General features: G+C 43.0%; 1 protein-coding gene across 5 annotated transcripts in view; it reads right to left on the reverse strand.

The window, feature by feature from the left end:
- Positions 1-688: 688 nt before the first annotated feature.
- The window catches only part of rai14 (retinoic acid induced 14), a 76079-nt gene continuing 58781 nt past the window's right edge, over positions 689-17986 (reverse strand). Inside the window, exons 10-22 of one of the 5 annotated variants that reach the window (XM_079524637.1) lie at positions 17271-17299; positions 15893-15979; positions 14658-14747; positions 13133-13273; positions 12073-12174; positions 9891-10709; positions 7843-8112; positions 7261-7505; positions 6560-6728; positions 5800-5967; positions 4410-4568; positions 3276-3341; positions 689-2100 (exon numbers count right to left, since the gene is read on the reverse strand). In XM_079524637.1, the coding sequence (XP_079380763.1) occupies positions 2014-2100; positions 3276-3341; positions 4410-4568; positions 5800-5967; positions 6560-6728; positions 7261-7505; positions 7843-8112; positions 9891-10709; positions 12073-12174; positions 13133-13273; positions 14658-14747; positions 15893-15979; positions 17271-17299 (2432 nt within the window). In that variant the 3' untranslated portion in view covers positions 689-2013. Of the gene's footprint in view, positions 2101-3275; positions 3342-4409; positions 4569-5799; positions 5968-6559; positions 6729-7260; positions 7506-7833; positions 8113-9890; positions 10710-12072; positions 12175-13132; positions 13274-14657; positions 14748-15892; positions 15980-17270; positions 17300-17986 lie in introns of all 5 variants that reach the window. The other 4 variants (XM_079524636.1, XM_079524635.1, XM_079524639.1 and 1 more) reach the window with 4 other exon arrangements.

The following is a 17986-nucleotide window of genomic DNA, read 5'->3' on the forward strand; positions in this document are numbered from 1 at the left end:
ATTAAAATAGGGTTCATAACGCAATGATGATATTCCAGGTTGAAAGTGTTTAAAGTCTGTCACACAGATCACAATATTTTTGAGTGGTGCAACCACTCCTATAGACAGCTGTGTGTGTGGCTGTGTCCCTGGGTCTGTCCCTGTGTCCCTGGCTGTGTCCGAGCACGAAAATAGCGTTATAGCAATTTCCCCTCTGGGATTAATAAAGTATATCAAAAAAAGTGTCACTGTTGCACAGCCTAACACACACACAGAAACACACAGGCCAGGGAGGAGGGCTTGTACAGTACAGTACGGGTCTGATTTTTGTTCTATTTCGTGATAAGGTAACGGTTTGAACATACAAGGTTTCCACCAGCGAGTGATGATACTGTATGTAATTATTCTTTTCAAGCAAACTAAATTATGTGCAAACGATATTATAGAAAGACTAGACCAGAGCGGTTGAAATGAAATAAGGATCATTGCCAGCTACTGTTTTCGGAGACCAGGGCAATAATAACAACGCTAAGCACATATTGCTAGGTATTGTTAGAGACAATCTTCTACAGGGATTTTTCAGTATGTTAAATCAATCGAATTCAATTAACCGCCAAACTATAAAAGCGAATATAAGAGACAGTAAGGGCAAAAACAACTAAACAACATTCAGGTGACACTAGACATCATAGTGCATTAATATACGTAGTTGAAGAAAAACATTGTATTAATTCATACAAAACAAACAATCAACAAAACAAGGCCATCAATAGTACAGCTATCAAACCTCTTTTTCTCTTCTCAAAAGTACAGTAACTTGGGGGAAAAAAGGTCACGGTTATACATTTCAATAAAATACATTTGTATAAATGCTTTGTGCCAATAGGAAAATATTGATAGAAACAGCATCATACATTTCTTCATCTGAAGTGCAGCCCCAAAAAACACAGCATTTCTGTGGTTTGATTTCTGAGTACATAATGTCACATGTATTGTCATCATGTGACAAATAATTTAGTGTATTAAGAAGACACGGACGACAACAACGCAACAAGCAAAATAAAACTAACACTGTTGATTCATAGAGATCCATACGATTAACAGCAGCGACGTGCTGTCATTGCTCAAAACGTGTATGTGTGTGTCTGACATTTTGTGCATACTCCCACAGTTATTATAGTTATAACAAATATTTATTAGTTTAAATTTGTATTTAGTATTTCAGTTTGGTGTTTGCTATTATAAGTAGTTTTAGGAATTGACAAAGTTTTTCTTAGTTTGGGGTTTTTTTCTTTAGTTTTTATTGTCGTTTCAGTATTTTCTTTTTCCCTTTTAGTCTTAGGTTTATTAAGTACAATAACCCTGGTATACGCACACACACACACACACACACACAAACGCGCGCGCATGCATTTTCATGCGTATATGACTTAGTGATGTGGTACATACGGTATGTAGTGTAAGGTCAATGTCAGACATGAAAGACTTGATCAAACTATAACAAGTTTAGCGGGGTAGCTAACAGCCTCTTTGTTCGATTGAAAGACAAAACAAAAAATGTGCTCACAGCGTCACTCATTTGTAAATCCACGCTACTCCTCACTTCCAATCAGCCACCAGGTACCTTTTCAGAGGCGTGGTTGGTTGGCACTTGGCAGTCATCTTCGTTGTAGTGGCAGACAACAAAACAGGCGGATTAGGACCCATTTGTACTGTTGTTCAAAGGCATCAACTCTTTTCTCTGTTGAAAATACATTGTTTTTTTTGGTACTGTATAGTGTATACAGTATAAAGTATGAATTTGCCATTAATGTGAATGGAAAAGAGATGCTAGATGTAGTAGCTGAGAGCAGCAGTTCACTTGTTTTTGGAAGACAGGGCCTAGTGTTTAGCCTGATTTACACATAGTTGTGTGACTACGTATAACCTGATTTATACTTGGTTGTATGGCTGAGTGTAAATACAAGCGTGAGCTTGTAGATCTGCGGCTATTTTCCGTGGTATAGGACTGGGGCGTGAATGAAATGACGTATCTCAGCATGACTCCTTGGCTGGACTCGGCATCTTGCACATCATCAGTATCTGCTTCAAGGCTTTCTGGACGTCCTCATCCATCTGACCCTGGAGGAGCACACCGAACAGAAGACGTTCACGTTGATTTTCAATAAAGTAATAATGACATTAATCTACTTAATCGACCAAATCTGAGACAAAACGATATCAAAGGCCACGTGACAAATTCCCTGTTACAGTACAGGGCTGGGCGTCATAACTTTAAAATCAAATCAAACTTTTGCCTCAATTAAGATTAACCCATTCATCGCCGTTCGGCGCACCATTCGGCGCATATCTCTTGGATCCCAGTGTATATTGTAAAAGAAAAGTAAATGTAACTCAGTGTAAAAATGGAACCAAACCCGTTAGGGTCCATTTGGTTCCATTTGTACGCTCTCAGAGTTACAGAGCCATAAGGGTCCATTTGGTTCCTAATTATCATTTAGCTGGGGACCCCCTGGAACTCCCTCAAGGACCCCTGGGGGTCCCCGGACCCCACTTTGGGAACCACTGGTCTATGGGGACGCAGCTTTTTGAACGCAAATATCTCGGAAACTTCTTTTGGGGTCAAAACAAGCTAGATGTGCGCCTCATTTCACAAAACGGTATGATCCTCGCTTACAAAAAAGTATGTTTTGGGTGGATTAAATGACATTTGCAGCAGCCGTTAACAGTTTGACGGCATAAAACGCTTTACCCGCTATTTAATCAAATATTTTACGCTGCCGAGACTGTTTTATTACCTTTAGAGCATACGCTGAAGTATCGTCGGCTTGTTATGATCAGTAGCACCAGCGGCCATGACAATGCGATACGAGACCACAGAGCAGAGCAAGTTGTAGTCTAAACAAACGGCCCGTCCACTTGCATTGGGCTCAATTTCCCAGAAGCCCTAGCAGCCCAGAGGTTGACTTGATTTCCGGTTTCGTCATCATAACCTGACGGCCTCGTCACCAGGTCCCGGATAAATCCGCTGTTTCTTTTTAAATTATTTTAAAACGGCGAATTAAACGCATTAAACAAATGTCGGGTATAGCGTTTTACGCGCGGTGGAACCCTGGATTAAACAATTAGCGTCCGTCAAACTGTTAAATAAAGTAGGAAGTAAAATTTGGCCGCACAGCCCCCATCTGACAATAGGTTGTTCCAGGGACCTCCCGGTAGCAAAGGGAGTTAAAAACGTTCACCGTGAAAGAATATATATTCCTGAATGGGGTTTAAACTAGTAGAAGGTACTGTACCTGAACGGCATAGAGTAGATGCATCCTGTAGACTGATACGATCTCATGGTGCTGCTTCTTGGACTCCTGGAGAAAATAATAATAGGAAATAAAAAAATCGGAAATAATAACTACATAAGTTCAGTCAGAACAACTCATGAATGGATGAAGTATATTTTTATTGTATGTAGTCATAGCACTTCATAGTATATATGTACAGCATAGTATAATATATGTATAGTTTATATGTATAGTGTCATTATATAGATATGTTCTAGTTACGTTCTTAGCTTACGCATGTTTCTTGATAAATGCTTTTTATATATGTGATGTATTCCCATGCTTTTTGTTCTTGCTTAATGTAAATCGCTCTGGATTAAGAGCGTCTGCTAAATGCCTAAATTGTAAATTGTAAATTGTATTGAATATAAAATGAGCAATGTATTATTTATTTTGGTTTGGCGATGAATTGGATCAGCTTTTTAGGTACTGAGCAAGAGCATCAGTCCCTTAACCATATAATAGGGACTCTAGCTAAACAGTAGCTAAACAGCAGATCCAAAACGACAGGTTGTAGCTAGGGTGGAGGAGGGTGAGACAGGTGGTAGCTGGGGTGGAGGAGGGTGAGCAGCAAAGCTTTAAGCAGACAGCAGCGCAGCGGCATCAGTATGCAGCAAGCAAGCAGTTTGAGCAGTGCAAACTTCTAGTTGAAATAGCCGGTATGAAGATGGAGTGAGTGTGTGATTGGATGAAGGTGAATCATGTGAACGAGAACGTGATGCTGAGGCGGCCTAATGAACGGCCGGCAGCAGCTGCACTGAGTTTCCTGACTGAACTTGCTCTGCGCATGTCTGTGACAGGTGCACCGCTCATTTATTTTGGTATCCATGATATGATCTACAAGCTCACAATGCATGGCATCACGACTCCTCATGTTGTGACTGAGGACTTTACCGTGCAGGAGTTATAGAATAACAGAAACCTGTATCGCTATATTTCTACTTGTGTTTTGTTATGTGTCTCACACAAGTAGCGAAGATAGCCGATCTACAAGTTCACGACGCGCTGTGAGCTTGTATTTTTGCTATTTTTGAATGAAAATGAAAAAAGGAACGGTTTTGGACTAATAAGGCAACGAAATGAGAAGAACCTTACCGCTAGCTGGTACTGCAGTTGTTTGACTTGTTGCTGCAACGTCTCCATCTGTAGGCTCTGCTGCTGCCTCTTGGCGGCGGTAGAGGAACCGTACGACAGCTGTGATAGGCTGTTCAAAGCCTCCTTCAACTTGCCCACCTCCCGTGATAGGTCATCAATCTGATAGGGATATCACATGGGAAATGTTTGTACAATAAAATGGTTTAAATGTTGTTATTCATTATTATTATTATTATTACTACTTATTGTTGTTGCATTTGATCATAATGCTACTAAAACTAACGTGATATAGGATCAATGCTAAAGACATTAGGCACTATTTTCGTCAATGCTAAACCCCTTATCCCTGAACTTCCCCTAACCCTTTTTTACTATTTTGAAAAACATATTCAAATTAAAACTAGGTGATCTACATCGACTCGTAGATCGGCTATTTGAACTATTCAAAAATGTTTTTCAAAATAGTAAAAAAAGCACTGATGAAAATAGGGCCCAATATTCTAAACATATTAACACATGACGCAGATATTCATCTTCAGTTCATATTACAACTCTGTATACTGCATATGGATGTGCATTTAGAAATGTGAACGCACTCTCAAATCGGACAACATTTACAGCTGCTGATTCCAAATGTAGTAGACTAAGCATACACATTTGGATCTTGTCCTGTAGGCCTCTATGTATGGGTCTGGTTCTAGTATCGGAGTGCATTTGTAAATGTTATGCTACCAGGGGAGAAAGTGTTGGGGAGTAGAGAGAAAATAAATGACTTCAGGATCAGGTGCAGAGCAGATATGAAGATCACTTGTACACAACTACCATTATCATTGTTTTCGAGCAATTCAATTGCTACGTAATTCACTAGGCTGAGGTCGACACAACTACACTGGTCAGCCTGCAATGACATGCATAAGATCAGGTCATCCCAGCTTAGTAAGAGGTTCAAACTAAGTAAAATCACACCCGTGTGAACTGAGTGGTGCAACTCCCCCCCCCCCCCCCTCTCTCTCTTTCTCTCTCTCTCGCTCTCTCTGTCTCTCATTAGCAGGCAGCAGTGCAGCACTATCTCTCTCTCTCTGTTTCTGGCACCACTTTTGGTACTCGTGCTCATAGTGACATAGTCACATAGGTGGGTGGGTGAACACATGGGTGAACACATAGGTGAACACATGGGTGAACACATGGGTGAACACATAGGTGAACACGGACAAGTCGGACATTGCTGTTCCTTGGAGTGGTTGCACCACTCAAAAATATTTAGGACGACCGTCTAGCCGATTCTACTCTATGGCTCTGAGACACTTTCAAAGAAATGAGAGAAATTATATGCAGTATAAGTAAAAGAAAGGGGGAAAAAAAGAAAAAACAATAACTATGCGTCGCCTACCCTTTTGTTCTTCTCCCTCTCGGAGCTGACGTGGTTCTCCACCAGCTGCTTGAGCTGAGAGACGCCGTCCAGGGCCTCGGCCAGCCGCGCGCTCAGGGTCTGGTTCTCCTTGTCCCTGGACATGACCAGCTCCTGCAGGGCGTCGCGCTCTGCACGACTCTCACGTGCCTGGTGGACAGTGGTGGGGAAAAAAGGTATACTCAAATGGGCTCTATATTGCATATTACACGCCATTTTGGAAAGAACTTGGGGGCCCTTCCGTACTTCCTTCACAGGTGTTACCGATGATATCAGTAATGAAGGCTCTGTTCCATTCTTGTCATACAGTGTCAGGGTGCTGCTATTGTGCATGTTGGCTCACTGGAAACGCTCTAGTCTACACTGCCACACCAGTGGGTCTCAAAGTGTCCTTGAGTGGGTTCCAAATGGCCCCGTACAGGTGTGTAACTCTGAGAGTTGAATGGAACCATTTTCAATTTGTACACTCTCAGAGTTATGGGGGTCCTTGAAATTAAAACGTTTGACAAACCACTGTACACTAAACGGAACAGAGCCCCAAACTCGGGTCATCAGGTCAAACCGTTTGACCTGATCAAGGGCCTTGGCTCAAAACGTCGTCAATAAATTACATTGGAGCAGATGACTGTGCAGGTTTATTCTTCAGTGTATACAATGGGACACATGGCTACGGTATTTCAGCCATGGTCCTGTGATAACAGTACATTCTTTATTTTCACATTTCCTTCAGCCAGTCGCTCACCTCCTGCCATGCGGCTGCAGCCTCCAGAGCCATCTCGTCCTGCTTCCTGAGGGCCCCCTGGAGGAGCTGCGTCAGGTGGTTCACCTCGCCCTCCAGGCCCTGTCTCATGGAGTCGTGCTCCGCACGGGAGACCGTATGGTCCGGGGTGTCATCCTTCTCCACCGTCAGCCTTATTGTGGGACAAGCAACAAGCACAGTTAAACTTAACTTGGGCCAATGGTTCTCAAACGATTTAATTTCAAGGATTATCTCCATAACTCAGAGTGTACACATGGAACAGAATGGACCCGGAAGAATCACCAAGATTCCACTATGACGCGCGTCCAGTTTTGGGTTCCATCTTGGATGCTAAATTAGTAGCGTTTTAATGCTAGCGAGCTAAAACACAGCGAGTCAATCTTATAGCGATATCAGACGCCTCAAGACGAGCCCAGTCGTCATGAGCGCCACGCGTAATTAATTTATATGACGAGTATACTGTCCTTAGGATCCAATGTGTTAATTGAATTGAAAAGATTATCGATAGAATAATCGCTATCTAAATAATCTACAGTTGCATCCCTAAATAAAATCCCCTCTTCTGCTCATTCAGAATCATCACATTTCTCCTCTACCTCTAAGTGGTTAAGTAACAGCAGCAGCTGTGAGGTACAATAATCTTTGTTTCCAGGCTTGAATGCAGTTGTGATGATTACACCCACCTCTTCTGCAGAGCATCCACCTGCAAAGCCTTCTGGGACAGCTGCTGTTTCAGGGCTTCTGATTGGCTCTCCAGCTCTTTGATGGCGCTGCCCAGCGAGGACACCACCTGCGTGTGGTCGGCGAGGGCCACGGAGTCTCGCGCCTGCGCCTCCGCCTCCTGCCTCAGGAGGGCGATCTCCTGCCGAGAGGCCGCGTTCTTCTTCTCTGCGTCGCTCAGCAGCGTCTGTAGCTCCTCCACCCTGTTCTTTAAAGGGATTGTGACATTAAAAAAATAAGTTTTTGTAATTTTTCCCTTTTTTCTCAGCTCAATTGTACCCAAAAAAAACATGAACTTTTAACATTCCGAAGATCTTCTGTGGTCTGGGGTTTTCTGGCTCAAACAAGTGCTCCGATTTGCCTGTGGAGTGTGAGGTAAGACTCCACAAATAATTTTCATTGCAGCTCAAAAGGGTTCAGAACACACAGAGAAAACCACAGACCACCGAAAATCCACCGAATGTTCAAAGTTGTATTTTTTTGTATTTTTCACGAAAAAAATACAAATAAACGAAAATTAATGTCATGAATGAAACCTTTAAAACCTGGAGCTGCTGTTGCTCCGAGGACGGGGAGCAGGAAGGCGAGGCGGGGGAGGAGGCGGGAGGGGAGGGGGACGCAGAGCTGCTCCCTGCGGTGCGCGCCTCGGCCAGCTGCTTCTGCGTGGTGCCCAGCTGGCTCTTGGTGTCGCTGTAGGAGTGCGAGAGTTCCAGTAGCCGGCGCTGCAGTCCGGCGACCGTCTCGTTCATCTCGGCCTTCATCTCCTCAAAGTCTTTGGCTGCTCTCTCTACGGGCACCGTACCCCGTAGAGCCTCCTGGACAGACAGAGTACAGTACATGCATTAGGGAAGAAGACACTGGGGCGATGTCAGTGGCTCAAAGGTCATGTAATGCAGTGTTTTTTTCAACTGGTGGTCCTTGAGGAGACTCCAGGTGGTCCCCCAGCTAAATGATGGGAGAGTTGGTAACCAAATGGACCTTTATCCCATTTTGGGGCAGGAACCCCTTGAGTTTGAGTTTATGTTATACTCGTAGCGCGGCACTCGTAGGTCTGCTATTTTAGATTTTTTTTGAAAATGTAGCGCAAATCTTTGAATATATATTCTTTCAGAGCCAACGTTTTTAACTCAAATCTTTGCTTCTGGGGGGTCCCTGGAACAACATATTTTCAGATGGTCAGCAGCCAAATACAGATAATAATAACAATAATTTTTGGGGTCCTTGACATGAAAATGAAAAAACGACTGACATGGAACTATGAGGTTTTTCAGAAAACTGTTAGGATTCAGAAGATATTTGTAGAATCGTCCTCAGGTCTAAATGGGTTATAGATCTTTAACTCTTGAGTGTAAAATGGAACCAAATGGACCCTTACGGGTCCAAATGGACCGTCTCAGTAGTTTCAATAGTTAAATTATTGTTAAACATCTGCATTACTTAAGTTAATTTACAAGAAGTCTACACAATTAGAGAATGTCGAAGAATTGTTATTTTGATCAACGTTTGCCTGTTATCTCTCCTATGGTACAGCATTGAAATGTGGACACATTCTTTAGTTTGGGGTCTGCAAGGCTAAATTAATCTCATCAAATGGTGGTCCGTGGCTCAAATGCCAAATAAATAATGGGCCTTGATATGAAAAAAGGTTGAAAACAAAAATGTGCTTGCAGACAGCAGGCAGTCTACCGCTGCGACCTCCTTGGCTTTCAACGTGCGAGGCAACGTTGCCAACATGGCAGGTGGCAGCGGGTGACAGAGCAGCTGAACATGCAAATGACTATTTGCTGTCGCAGCCCAAATTAACCACTTTTTCAACTTGCCGTCCCTAACTTGGGCATGTCATTATAGGCGAAAACATTTAAAATAGCCTATTCCTATACATGCTTAATTTATACTAGCAATAGCCAATCAAAACGCTTAGCATGACACTGTTGTACAACTATTATACATAAAAGCTTGTTCAAATGTTCTAGCTTGCTACCTATGGCAGATATAACGGTTGATCTAATCTATTGAGGAGTGAATCAATGTACCCTGATTTATAAAACACCTTCACTGTTTCATTGGCCATGGAGCAGCTTCAATGTTACGGTAGATTCTGGTATGAGCCAATGAACACCTTGTTTATTTGATGCTTAGCTTTAACCCATTCAGGACGACGGGAACCCCTTTTGGTGTTTTAAAGCATTATGTTATACTTTAGCTATTGAAAAATAGCAGATCTACAAGCTCATAGCGTGGCACCGAGTGCCGCGCTATGAGCCTGTAGATCTGCAAATCTTTGAATATATATTCTTTCAGAGCGAACGTTTTTAACTAAAATCTGTGCTTCTGGGAGGTCCCTGGAACAACATATTTTCAGATGGGGGTCGGCGGCCAATTATTGGGGTCCTTGAAAATCACTGACATAGAAACAGGTTTTTCAGACAACTGTCATGATTTAGAAGACATTTGTAGAATCTGGTGTCAGTCGTAAATGGCTTAAGCCCTGCGAAGTTCCCAGTCAATCATCTATATAACAGTCCTACTGGGCAATGGAGCCAGCAGTAACCACTCACTGTCTGCAAGCACCCTCGAGTGAGACAAACGTTACCTGGAGCATCCTGATCTCCTCCTGTGCCTCCTTGTAGAGTTCCTCCATTTGTGCCGCCTTCCTCTCCTGCTCCTTTCCTTTCATAGTCCCTCGTTCCTCCTCGGCCCTCCTCCTGAGCCCCTCTTCTAGCTGTCTGATTCGTTGAGCTCCCTGCTCCTGCTCGGACCCCGATTGGACGAGCTGAGCCTTCAGCTGTTTCACTTCCTGCTCCAGAGAGGACCTGCGTCTCGGAGCCTGCGGCTTCTCCGTGCCGTCGCTCCCTCTCTCCCCTCCTCCGCCTCTCATCCCAGTTCTCAGTTCCTGCACCTCCTCCACGGCCTGGTGGTACCTCTCCTGAGTCTCCGTCAGCTTCGCCTGAAGCTCCGCCAGACTCTCCAGCAACTCTTCCTCTCGCCTTCTCTCTCTCCCGCTCTCCTCCTCCTCCTCCTCCTCTTTCTCTCGACCTCTCTCCGACACGGCGCCAGGCTTCAGCTGGGCCTGCAGTGAGCGGTTCTCTTTTCGGCTCTCCAGCAGTTTGGTCTGGACACTCTCGAGGGCCTGCCTCAACAGGCCGATCTCCTCTTTGCCGGCATCCTGTCCTCCTCCTCCTCCGCTCTCCTCTTCCTCGTCTCCGTCTTCCTGTCTTAGAGACGCACTTCCTGAAACCCTGGACGTCTCCTCTTCGGCCTGCTTAGTGGGAGCGGGCGCTTGGCTAGTGGGCGGGACGTGTGGCAGCGAATCAAAATCGTCCTGAGTGGAGTGGAAGGAGGAGTTGGAGGCCATGCTGTTAGGCCGGCTGTCCTCTTTCAGGTCATCACTGCCCTGGAGGGACGGACGTTTCTGCATGGGGGAGGGGGGGGACACAAAAATCACTTGTATGATGGTAGACTAGCATGTAGTTCCATCACAATGTTACTAAACCAGTATACTTTGCCTCTGAGTGGAGACAAGTGTAACCAAGGGTCCATCTGGTTCCACTTCTATCCTCTCAGAGTTACAGAACAATGTAAGGGTCCATTTGGAACCCCCTCAATGAATCCTAGGGGTCCCTGGACCCCCCACTTTGAGAAGCACGGTACTAAACCACAGCCATCAGTTAAAGACTGAGAATTAACACATCGTGCTGTATATATAAAGCATGGGGCTCATTTATCAAAGTGTGTGTACTGTAGTTTCCGGTAAAGATTCTGGCTTATTAGCCAGAATCTGAGAGGGTCGTCGTTTCTCACTACGCCTCTCAGCCATTATAAAATACCCGGTAACCTGAGACCTCTTGTGGCTTATTGCTTTAATGAATGCCGTGGCAGATATGCAGAGCACAAGAAACTTCAAGATGACATTTAACCAAACTTAATAAAACATTTTGGGACAAGTGGGTCTTTAAACTGAAGGACCACTTCACCCATTTTCAACCTATTTTCATATGAATTGGTCCTCACTAATGCTCATTATTATAAGAATTCTTTATGTGTGTCTCAGACGATCGGAGGGCTGTGGACAGTTCTGCCTACCGGTGACATCATCTGTAGACAGGTTTAGCCCATTCAGGACGTGGAACCCCTTTTGGTGTTTTAAGCATTATGTTATACTTTAGCTGTTGAAAAATAGCAGACCTACAAGCTCGTAGCGCGGCACCGAGTGCCGCGCTACGAGCTTGTAGGTCTGCTATTTTTGAAAAATTGTGAAAATGTAGTGCAAATCATTGAATATATTATATTCTTACAGAGCGAACGTTTTTAACTCAAATCTTTGCTTCTGGGAGGTCCCTGAAACAACATATTTTCAGATGGAGGTCGGCGGCCAATTTCATATAATTTCTGGGGTCCTTGACATGAAATAGTTTGAGAACCACTGACATAGAAGCACAGTTTTTTCAGAAAACGTATAGGATTTAAAAGACATTTTTTTCGAATCGGCCTCAGGTCTACATGGGTTAGCCAAAGTTAATATTAATTGTATATTTTATTAATGCAAGAACAATGGCTTCTATTTCTGCATACTAACTTTCCAGCTAGAGAAAAGGCTGCAGTTTTGATCGTCTTGGATTCCCCATCGATGATGTCATCGGTGCCCACCAATGAGACACAGAGCGAGTAGACAGAAATTATGGCATCTTATAATTAGCATTGGTGAGAAGCAATGTCATGAAATCAGGAGGAAAATGGGTGACGGGCTCCTTTGAACACACAGGAAAGAGTCTCACCTTTAGCATGACAGCAAGCTGCTGGTTTTCCAAGGTGAGAGCAGCAACTTTGGCTTGAAGAACACAGACCAGGGCAGAGGCTGCCGTACCACTGTGCTCAGTCTATATGTAACACACACACACACACACACACGCACACGCACAAAGACAAAGACAAAGACACACACACGTAAACACACAGGCATGAAAGCAGCGATCGGGACCAAACGCTACCTAGGGAAACAACAAAACGGGTTTCAACATGTCTAAAAGGTAGGTAAGACCTCCTTCAAGAATGTAGGGTGAATACGTTCAGCAGTAAAGAGTTTGTCTGTTTCCAAGGTATGGCAGTCAGTCGCTTTGAAGCCCTTCAACAAAGTGTTTAATAAACCTTTGGCCCGAACATAAAGGCAAGCGCACACAATGAGACCTCGGCTCGCGTCTCCGTGAGATTAGCCATTTAAATAAAAGGTTAAATACAAAAGAAAGATGATGCTGGGAGGTTAGTAGAATTAGTTTAAGTTGTCCTAATCTGCTGTGCTTAACCAAAGTCTGTGACAAGTCTGTGTCTGCGTTGCAAATGTTGACTGAATGTTTTCAACAATTTTCAGACATGCTTTTCGCATCAAGATCTCACTTTATTAGGCACTAACATGATCAGAATAAATGTTTTGGACAGTATATTTCCGCATGTCCATATTGTCCTAAACAGGTCAGCGTCTGCACTCTGGACCACATTATAGCAACTGACCCCTAGTAAAAAATGGGCCCCAAATGAAATGGATCATTAAACGTATCGCATTGTTTGAGAACAATCAATCAATGGAGTCTTTTCTACCTTTCACTTGAAGTGGACAAATGAACCATTCTGTAAACACGATTAGTCAGTTAGTCAGAGTCAGTGTAACACACACTAGTGTTTTTTTCTTTTTAAAGCTTAATTTACGCTCTGTCGTACGACGCTGTAGCATGGGCAACAGCTGATCTACAAAGCTCACGACGCGTCCCTTTGGGCCTGTAAAATCGGCTATTTTTTGGCACACACAAATGTAAACAATAACGGCATCTGTGGTGGTTTCACCTGTGCATGCTGCTCTGGAGCGGTCGCTGCAGTCTGCTCCACCATGTGCTTCAAGTCGTCGATGGTCTCCAGCAACATGCTCTTCTCCTCCTGAAGCCTCAGCACATCCTCTCTCAATGCCGTTCCTCCAACCTCGTCCTCCTTTAGAAGAGGAGCAAAGGGGAGGAGAATTGGAAGGAAGGGGGGTCAGGGCCCAGGAGTGGAATTATAGGGAGGGAGGGGGGAAACAGAAAACAAAAATAGGAAATGAAAGGAAAAAAGAGGAGCAATAGGGTGACAGAGGAATGTCAAGATTTAAGCTCCCCCAGGAAGTGGTCGCTGAATATTCATTATAATGTTTAATCCATCAAGACTAAGATTATTATGTGCCGCCACGTACCTTAAGATCATCGGGTCAGGGTCTACTGAAGGTGACCCATAAGGCTAATTTGGTCACTAAAGGGGATCACTTTTGGTCACTTTTGTGGTTAAGGCCCCAATGCTCTGGAATAGCCTACCAGATGAACTGAGGCTAACCCAGTCACTAACACATTTTAAGACCCTCCTGAAGACCCATTTTTATAGAATAGCCTTTGCATCTCCCTGATTCTTATCGTGTTTGTTATTTTGCATTTTCTACTGTTTTTTCTTTTGCATCTGTGATGTATTATGTTGTTATTGATGTCTGACTGTTCAAAGCACTTTGTAACTTTGTTACTATATAAATAAAGTTTTATGCTTAAACTATTTCATGTGAAGGAACCCCAAACTTATATTTAATTTGGCCGCGACCCCAATCTGAAAATATGTTGTTCCAGGGACCCCCCAGAAGCAAAGATTTGAGTTGAAAACGTTCAAAGATTTGCGTCACATTTTCACATTTTTTTCAAAAATAGCAGATCTACAAGCTCGTATCACAGCACTTGGTGCCGTGCTATGAGCTTGTAGATCTATTTTAATAGCTAAAGTATAACATAATGCTTAAAACACCAAAAGGGGTTCCCGTCCTGAATGTGTTATGCTCCCAGGAAGTGTTGGCTAAATATTCATTATAATGTTTACATTCATACTAATGTTAATGAATGATTAACAATAATAATAATCCAATTCAATAATCCCAGTGTTTTGGGGCATGTGAAACATCTGAAAACATTCAACGTTTGTCCATTTTGAGCTAGTAGATCGGCTATTTTTAAATAGCCGAATTATAAAATAGGGCTTAAGACTTAAAGCCCTATTTTATACTTCCGCATCGTAAGCCTTAAGTGGATTAAGAAAAGATTTCCCATTACCGTGAGAACTTTGTACGAGATTGGCCAGGAAGAAAATGGTTAAGGATCAGCGGTTCCCAACCTTTTCTCGATCTCTTGAAAATCTCTTAAGCGCGCTCACGGCCCACATTACTTTTTTATATTAATGTTATATCATCATTAAAATATTGCCAATAATTTGGGGGACTTGGAAGACCCTCGCAGCCCACAGGTGGGCTAGATCATTTTCTGGCTGCTGTTACAGAAGAAAAAAGTGTTTTCTTTTCGTACGTTACCTTGTAGGTGAATGACTTGGGGGTATTACTCTTGCTAGACACTGGGGTTCCAGTGGGGATGATGTATGACGGAGACGACAGTCCAGAATTCTGTCAAAGGGTTGAATATAATACAAAGTTGATCACTTTGAGTTGACGCCGTAAATTAATACTGTTCGCCAAACACAAGCCTGAATGCGGAGGAGAACCGACGTTCGTCAAGGATGATGAAACACTGGTGTGCAATGAACATAAATAAAATTACTCAGGTTTTTGTTGTAAAACTGCAAAACCAAACATGTAGCCAAGTGCGGACAAACTGACAGACAGTCAGGTTAAAACAATAAAGTTGCCTACTCAAGTAGCGGTGGCGCCGGATCAGACTCCCGAAAATGCTCTGGCATAAGCGTAAGCGTGCGTATACTAGCCTAGGTCTGATCGAGATCTGCAATCTATCTGAATGACTGTTAAAGCACTTTATTTAAATAGGTGAATGATTAATAAAGCACCTAACTTAGCCTACAGTATAACATTGCAAATAGGCTATAATAGCCTATGTTTGTCAATCGTCACTTGGAAATAAAATAGGCGTGCATGTCCATGTATGCCAAAATGTTATATTTTCACAGGGGTTATGTATGTGTTACCGACGTGGTCAAAATCCTCTCGCATGAATGCACTCATAATGTCTTAACAGAGCCAGCAAAGTAGTGTTTGATTAAGCATCCAACTAGTAACTTGTAACATTGTAAACATGTTATATCTAACTAGAAAATGAACCAAGTCTATGTGTGTACGTCTGTACGTCTGTAATCCACCTAACTCGAGAACTAACTTCAAATTCGACACACGCGTTCCACACCATCACAGGGAGTGCAGTGCTCGGTGTCAGTCGGACCCACGGTTGTCCAGAACCGCCCCAGAAAGGCCTCTGCCCGGGCGGGACCGGGCCCTGGACCGGGCCCTTGCCCAGGGGTCCATAAGGAGCTGGCCTGTTCTGACCTCACAACACTCCATATTTGGGCATGCCTGACACAGAACTCCATAGAGTGGACGGATTCATTTGTAAAAAAAGAATACCTGTGTACGTGTGGACATAGCGTTACGGTTATGTCAACCACTGCCCCCAACGCGTGCGCACGCACGTACGCACACACGCACACAGCTAAAGCGAGGCCACAGTAGAGAATATACTGTAGACATACAATGCATTCAGAGGCAAGCAGACACTGACAGACAGACAGACATGCATTTACCTGCAGTGGACTAAGAGGAGGTGGGGGTGCTTTTCGTTTTTTGGGTGTAGTGATCCGTTCATCACTTAGTTTAGCTACTTGATCATGCTGGGGAGTAGCCAGCCAAGAAGACAGAGGGAGACAGAGAGAGAGAGAGAGGTACACAAAACACCAGAAAGAGAGGAGGAAATAAAGAGGTGGATTTTAGTGCAGGTTAGTGAAAGTGAAGAATAGTCACTCAAAATGAATGCAAAGATCTACGTTTTATTTCTCCTAAAAGCAGCTGCAAGGATTTATTTTTTCCCCCCGTTTTTTATGAAGAGATACACAGTACAGACATGGGAAATGCTAATCATATGCTCTTGGTCATATGATGCAGCTAAACATGTACATCAGGTCATACTTAATCATCATTCAATTAATAATTTTAGTAGTTTCAAATCTACAATTATTCATTCAGGTTAATGATTGATACTGTATTAGCCACTCTCGAACCTGGCCTTCCCATTAACGCAAAACTTTCCCCAATTCTGTCCAGTTCCGTCAAGATTATTCAAAAAATAGAAAAAAGAGCAGATCTACAAACGTGTCTAGTTTTAAAAAATCGTTTAAATTATAAAAAGGGGCATAACTAAAACCATATACTTCAGATGACCGGGATCACCCAGGGGTATGTACTTGGTCCTCTCCTTTTTCCCCTCTACACCAGTGGTTTTCAACCCTTTTCACATCAAGGCCCATCTTTTTATTCAGCATTTGAGCCACGGACCACCATTTACTGACATTTAGCTGTCAGACTAAAGAACTAAAGAATATTTTGTTGTCGTCGTATAAGATTTTGTCCAACAATTCCATGCTGTATTGATGTTGGTACCATTAGGAGAGATAGAAGGGAAACGTTGATCAAAACAACAATTATTTTACATTCTCTAATAGTCCCCGACCTCTTGTAAATGAAGTAATGCAGGTGTTTAACAATAATGTAACTCTTGAGAGCGTCAAATGAAACCAAATGGACCCGTACGGGTCCATTTGGTTTCATTTTACGCTCTCAGGAGTTAAAGATCTAATAAGGTTCCATTTGGTTACCAACTCTTCATCATTTAGCTGCATGGGGACCACTGGTTGAAAACCACTGCTCTACACTGAAAAGCTCTTCTCCAAAAAAAGATCCAGTTGTTGATCGGCTCTTTCGGGGCAAATTATGAAATGATATGTCCAGAATAAGGATGTTACGACGTAGTTAAAACTCTATTAAAGTTTTACATTAGAGTTTATGATCCTTTTTTTTTATATATATATTTGTATTGATTTTTACATTTGTTCACATTGTACTGTATACTAACAGTAAGTAAGGACAGCTGCTGCATGGGTAGGAATTATAATGTTGATTTCTTACCTGAGGACTTCTGGGAGACTTGGTATCTGCTCACAGGGACAAGAAGGTAACCAGGAATTAGACGTTAGATTCTAAATAAAGGCCTTCTAAATCCTAACCTAAGTTTTCTGAATAAAGAAACTTCAAATTCTTATTCAAGACATTAAAAATAGAATGATATAGAGAGGCTATGCACATGCATAGTGGCAAACCGAGTGTATGGGTTTAACATTGTTTAACATTGTTTAATGCATTCAGATAGGACTGTCAAGGCCAGAAAGTCGTTTTTCGCCACTCAGTAAGCGTTCCCGCATAAGTTCCGGGTATGATGATGCATACCCTCTATTGCTATGGCAACAGCTCATGTGACACAGATGCCGTGCCGGACTGTTGACAGCTTACCAACAGGTCCAAGTAGAAAAAAGAAAAGCCTATCAAGTTGGTTGGGGAAAAAAACAAATACCATGGTCATGTCTAAATAGTCAATGTAGTACCAGCTTCCACCACACAGGGGAGCCCATTACCTTGGACTGAATTAGAAAAGGTGAGAAAGGCATCCTAGATCCTCAAACCAGTGTCACTCTGTAAAGTACACATTATGTTTGTTTGTGTGTGTGTGTGTGTGTGTGTGTGTGTGTGTGTCCTAACTAAGTCATCACCCAACTCTGTAAAGTACACAGGATGTTTGTTAGTGTGTGTGTGTGTGTGTGTGTGTGTGTGTGTGTGTGTGTGTGTGT

Source organism: Electrona antarctica (genome assembly GCF_951216825.1).
Source record: "Electrona antarctica genome assembly, chromosome: 16".
Classification (NCBI taxonomy): Eukaryota; Metazoa; Chordata; class Actinopteri; order Myctophiformes; family Myctophidae; genus Electrona; species Electrona antarctica.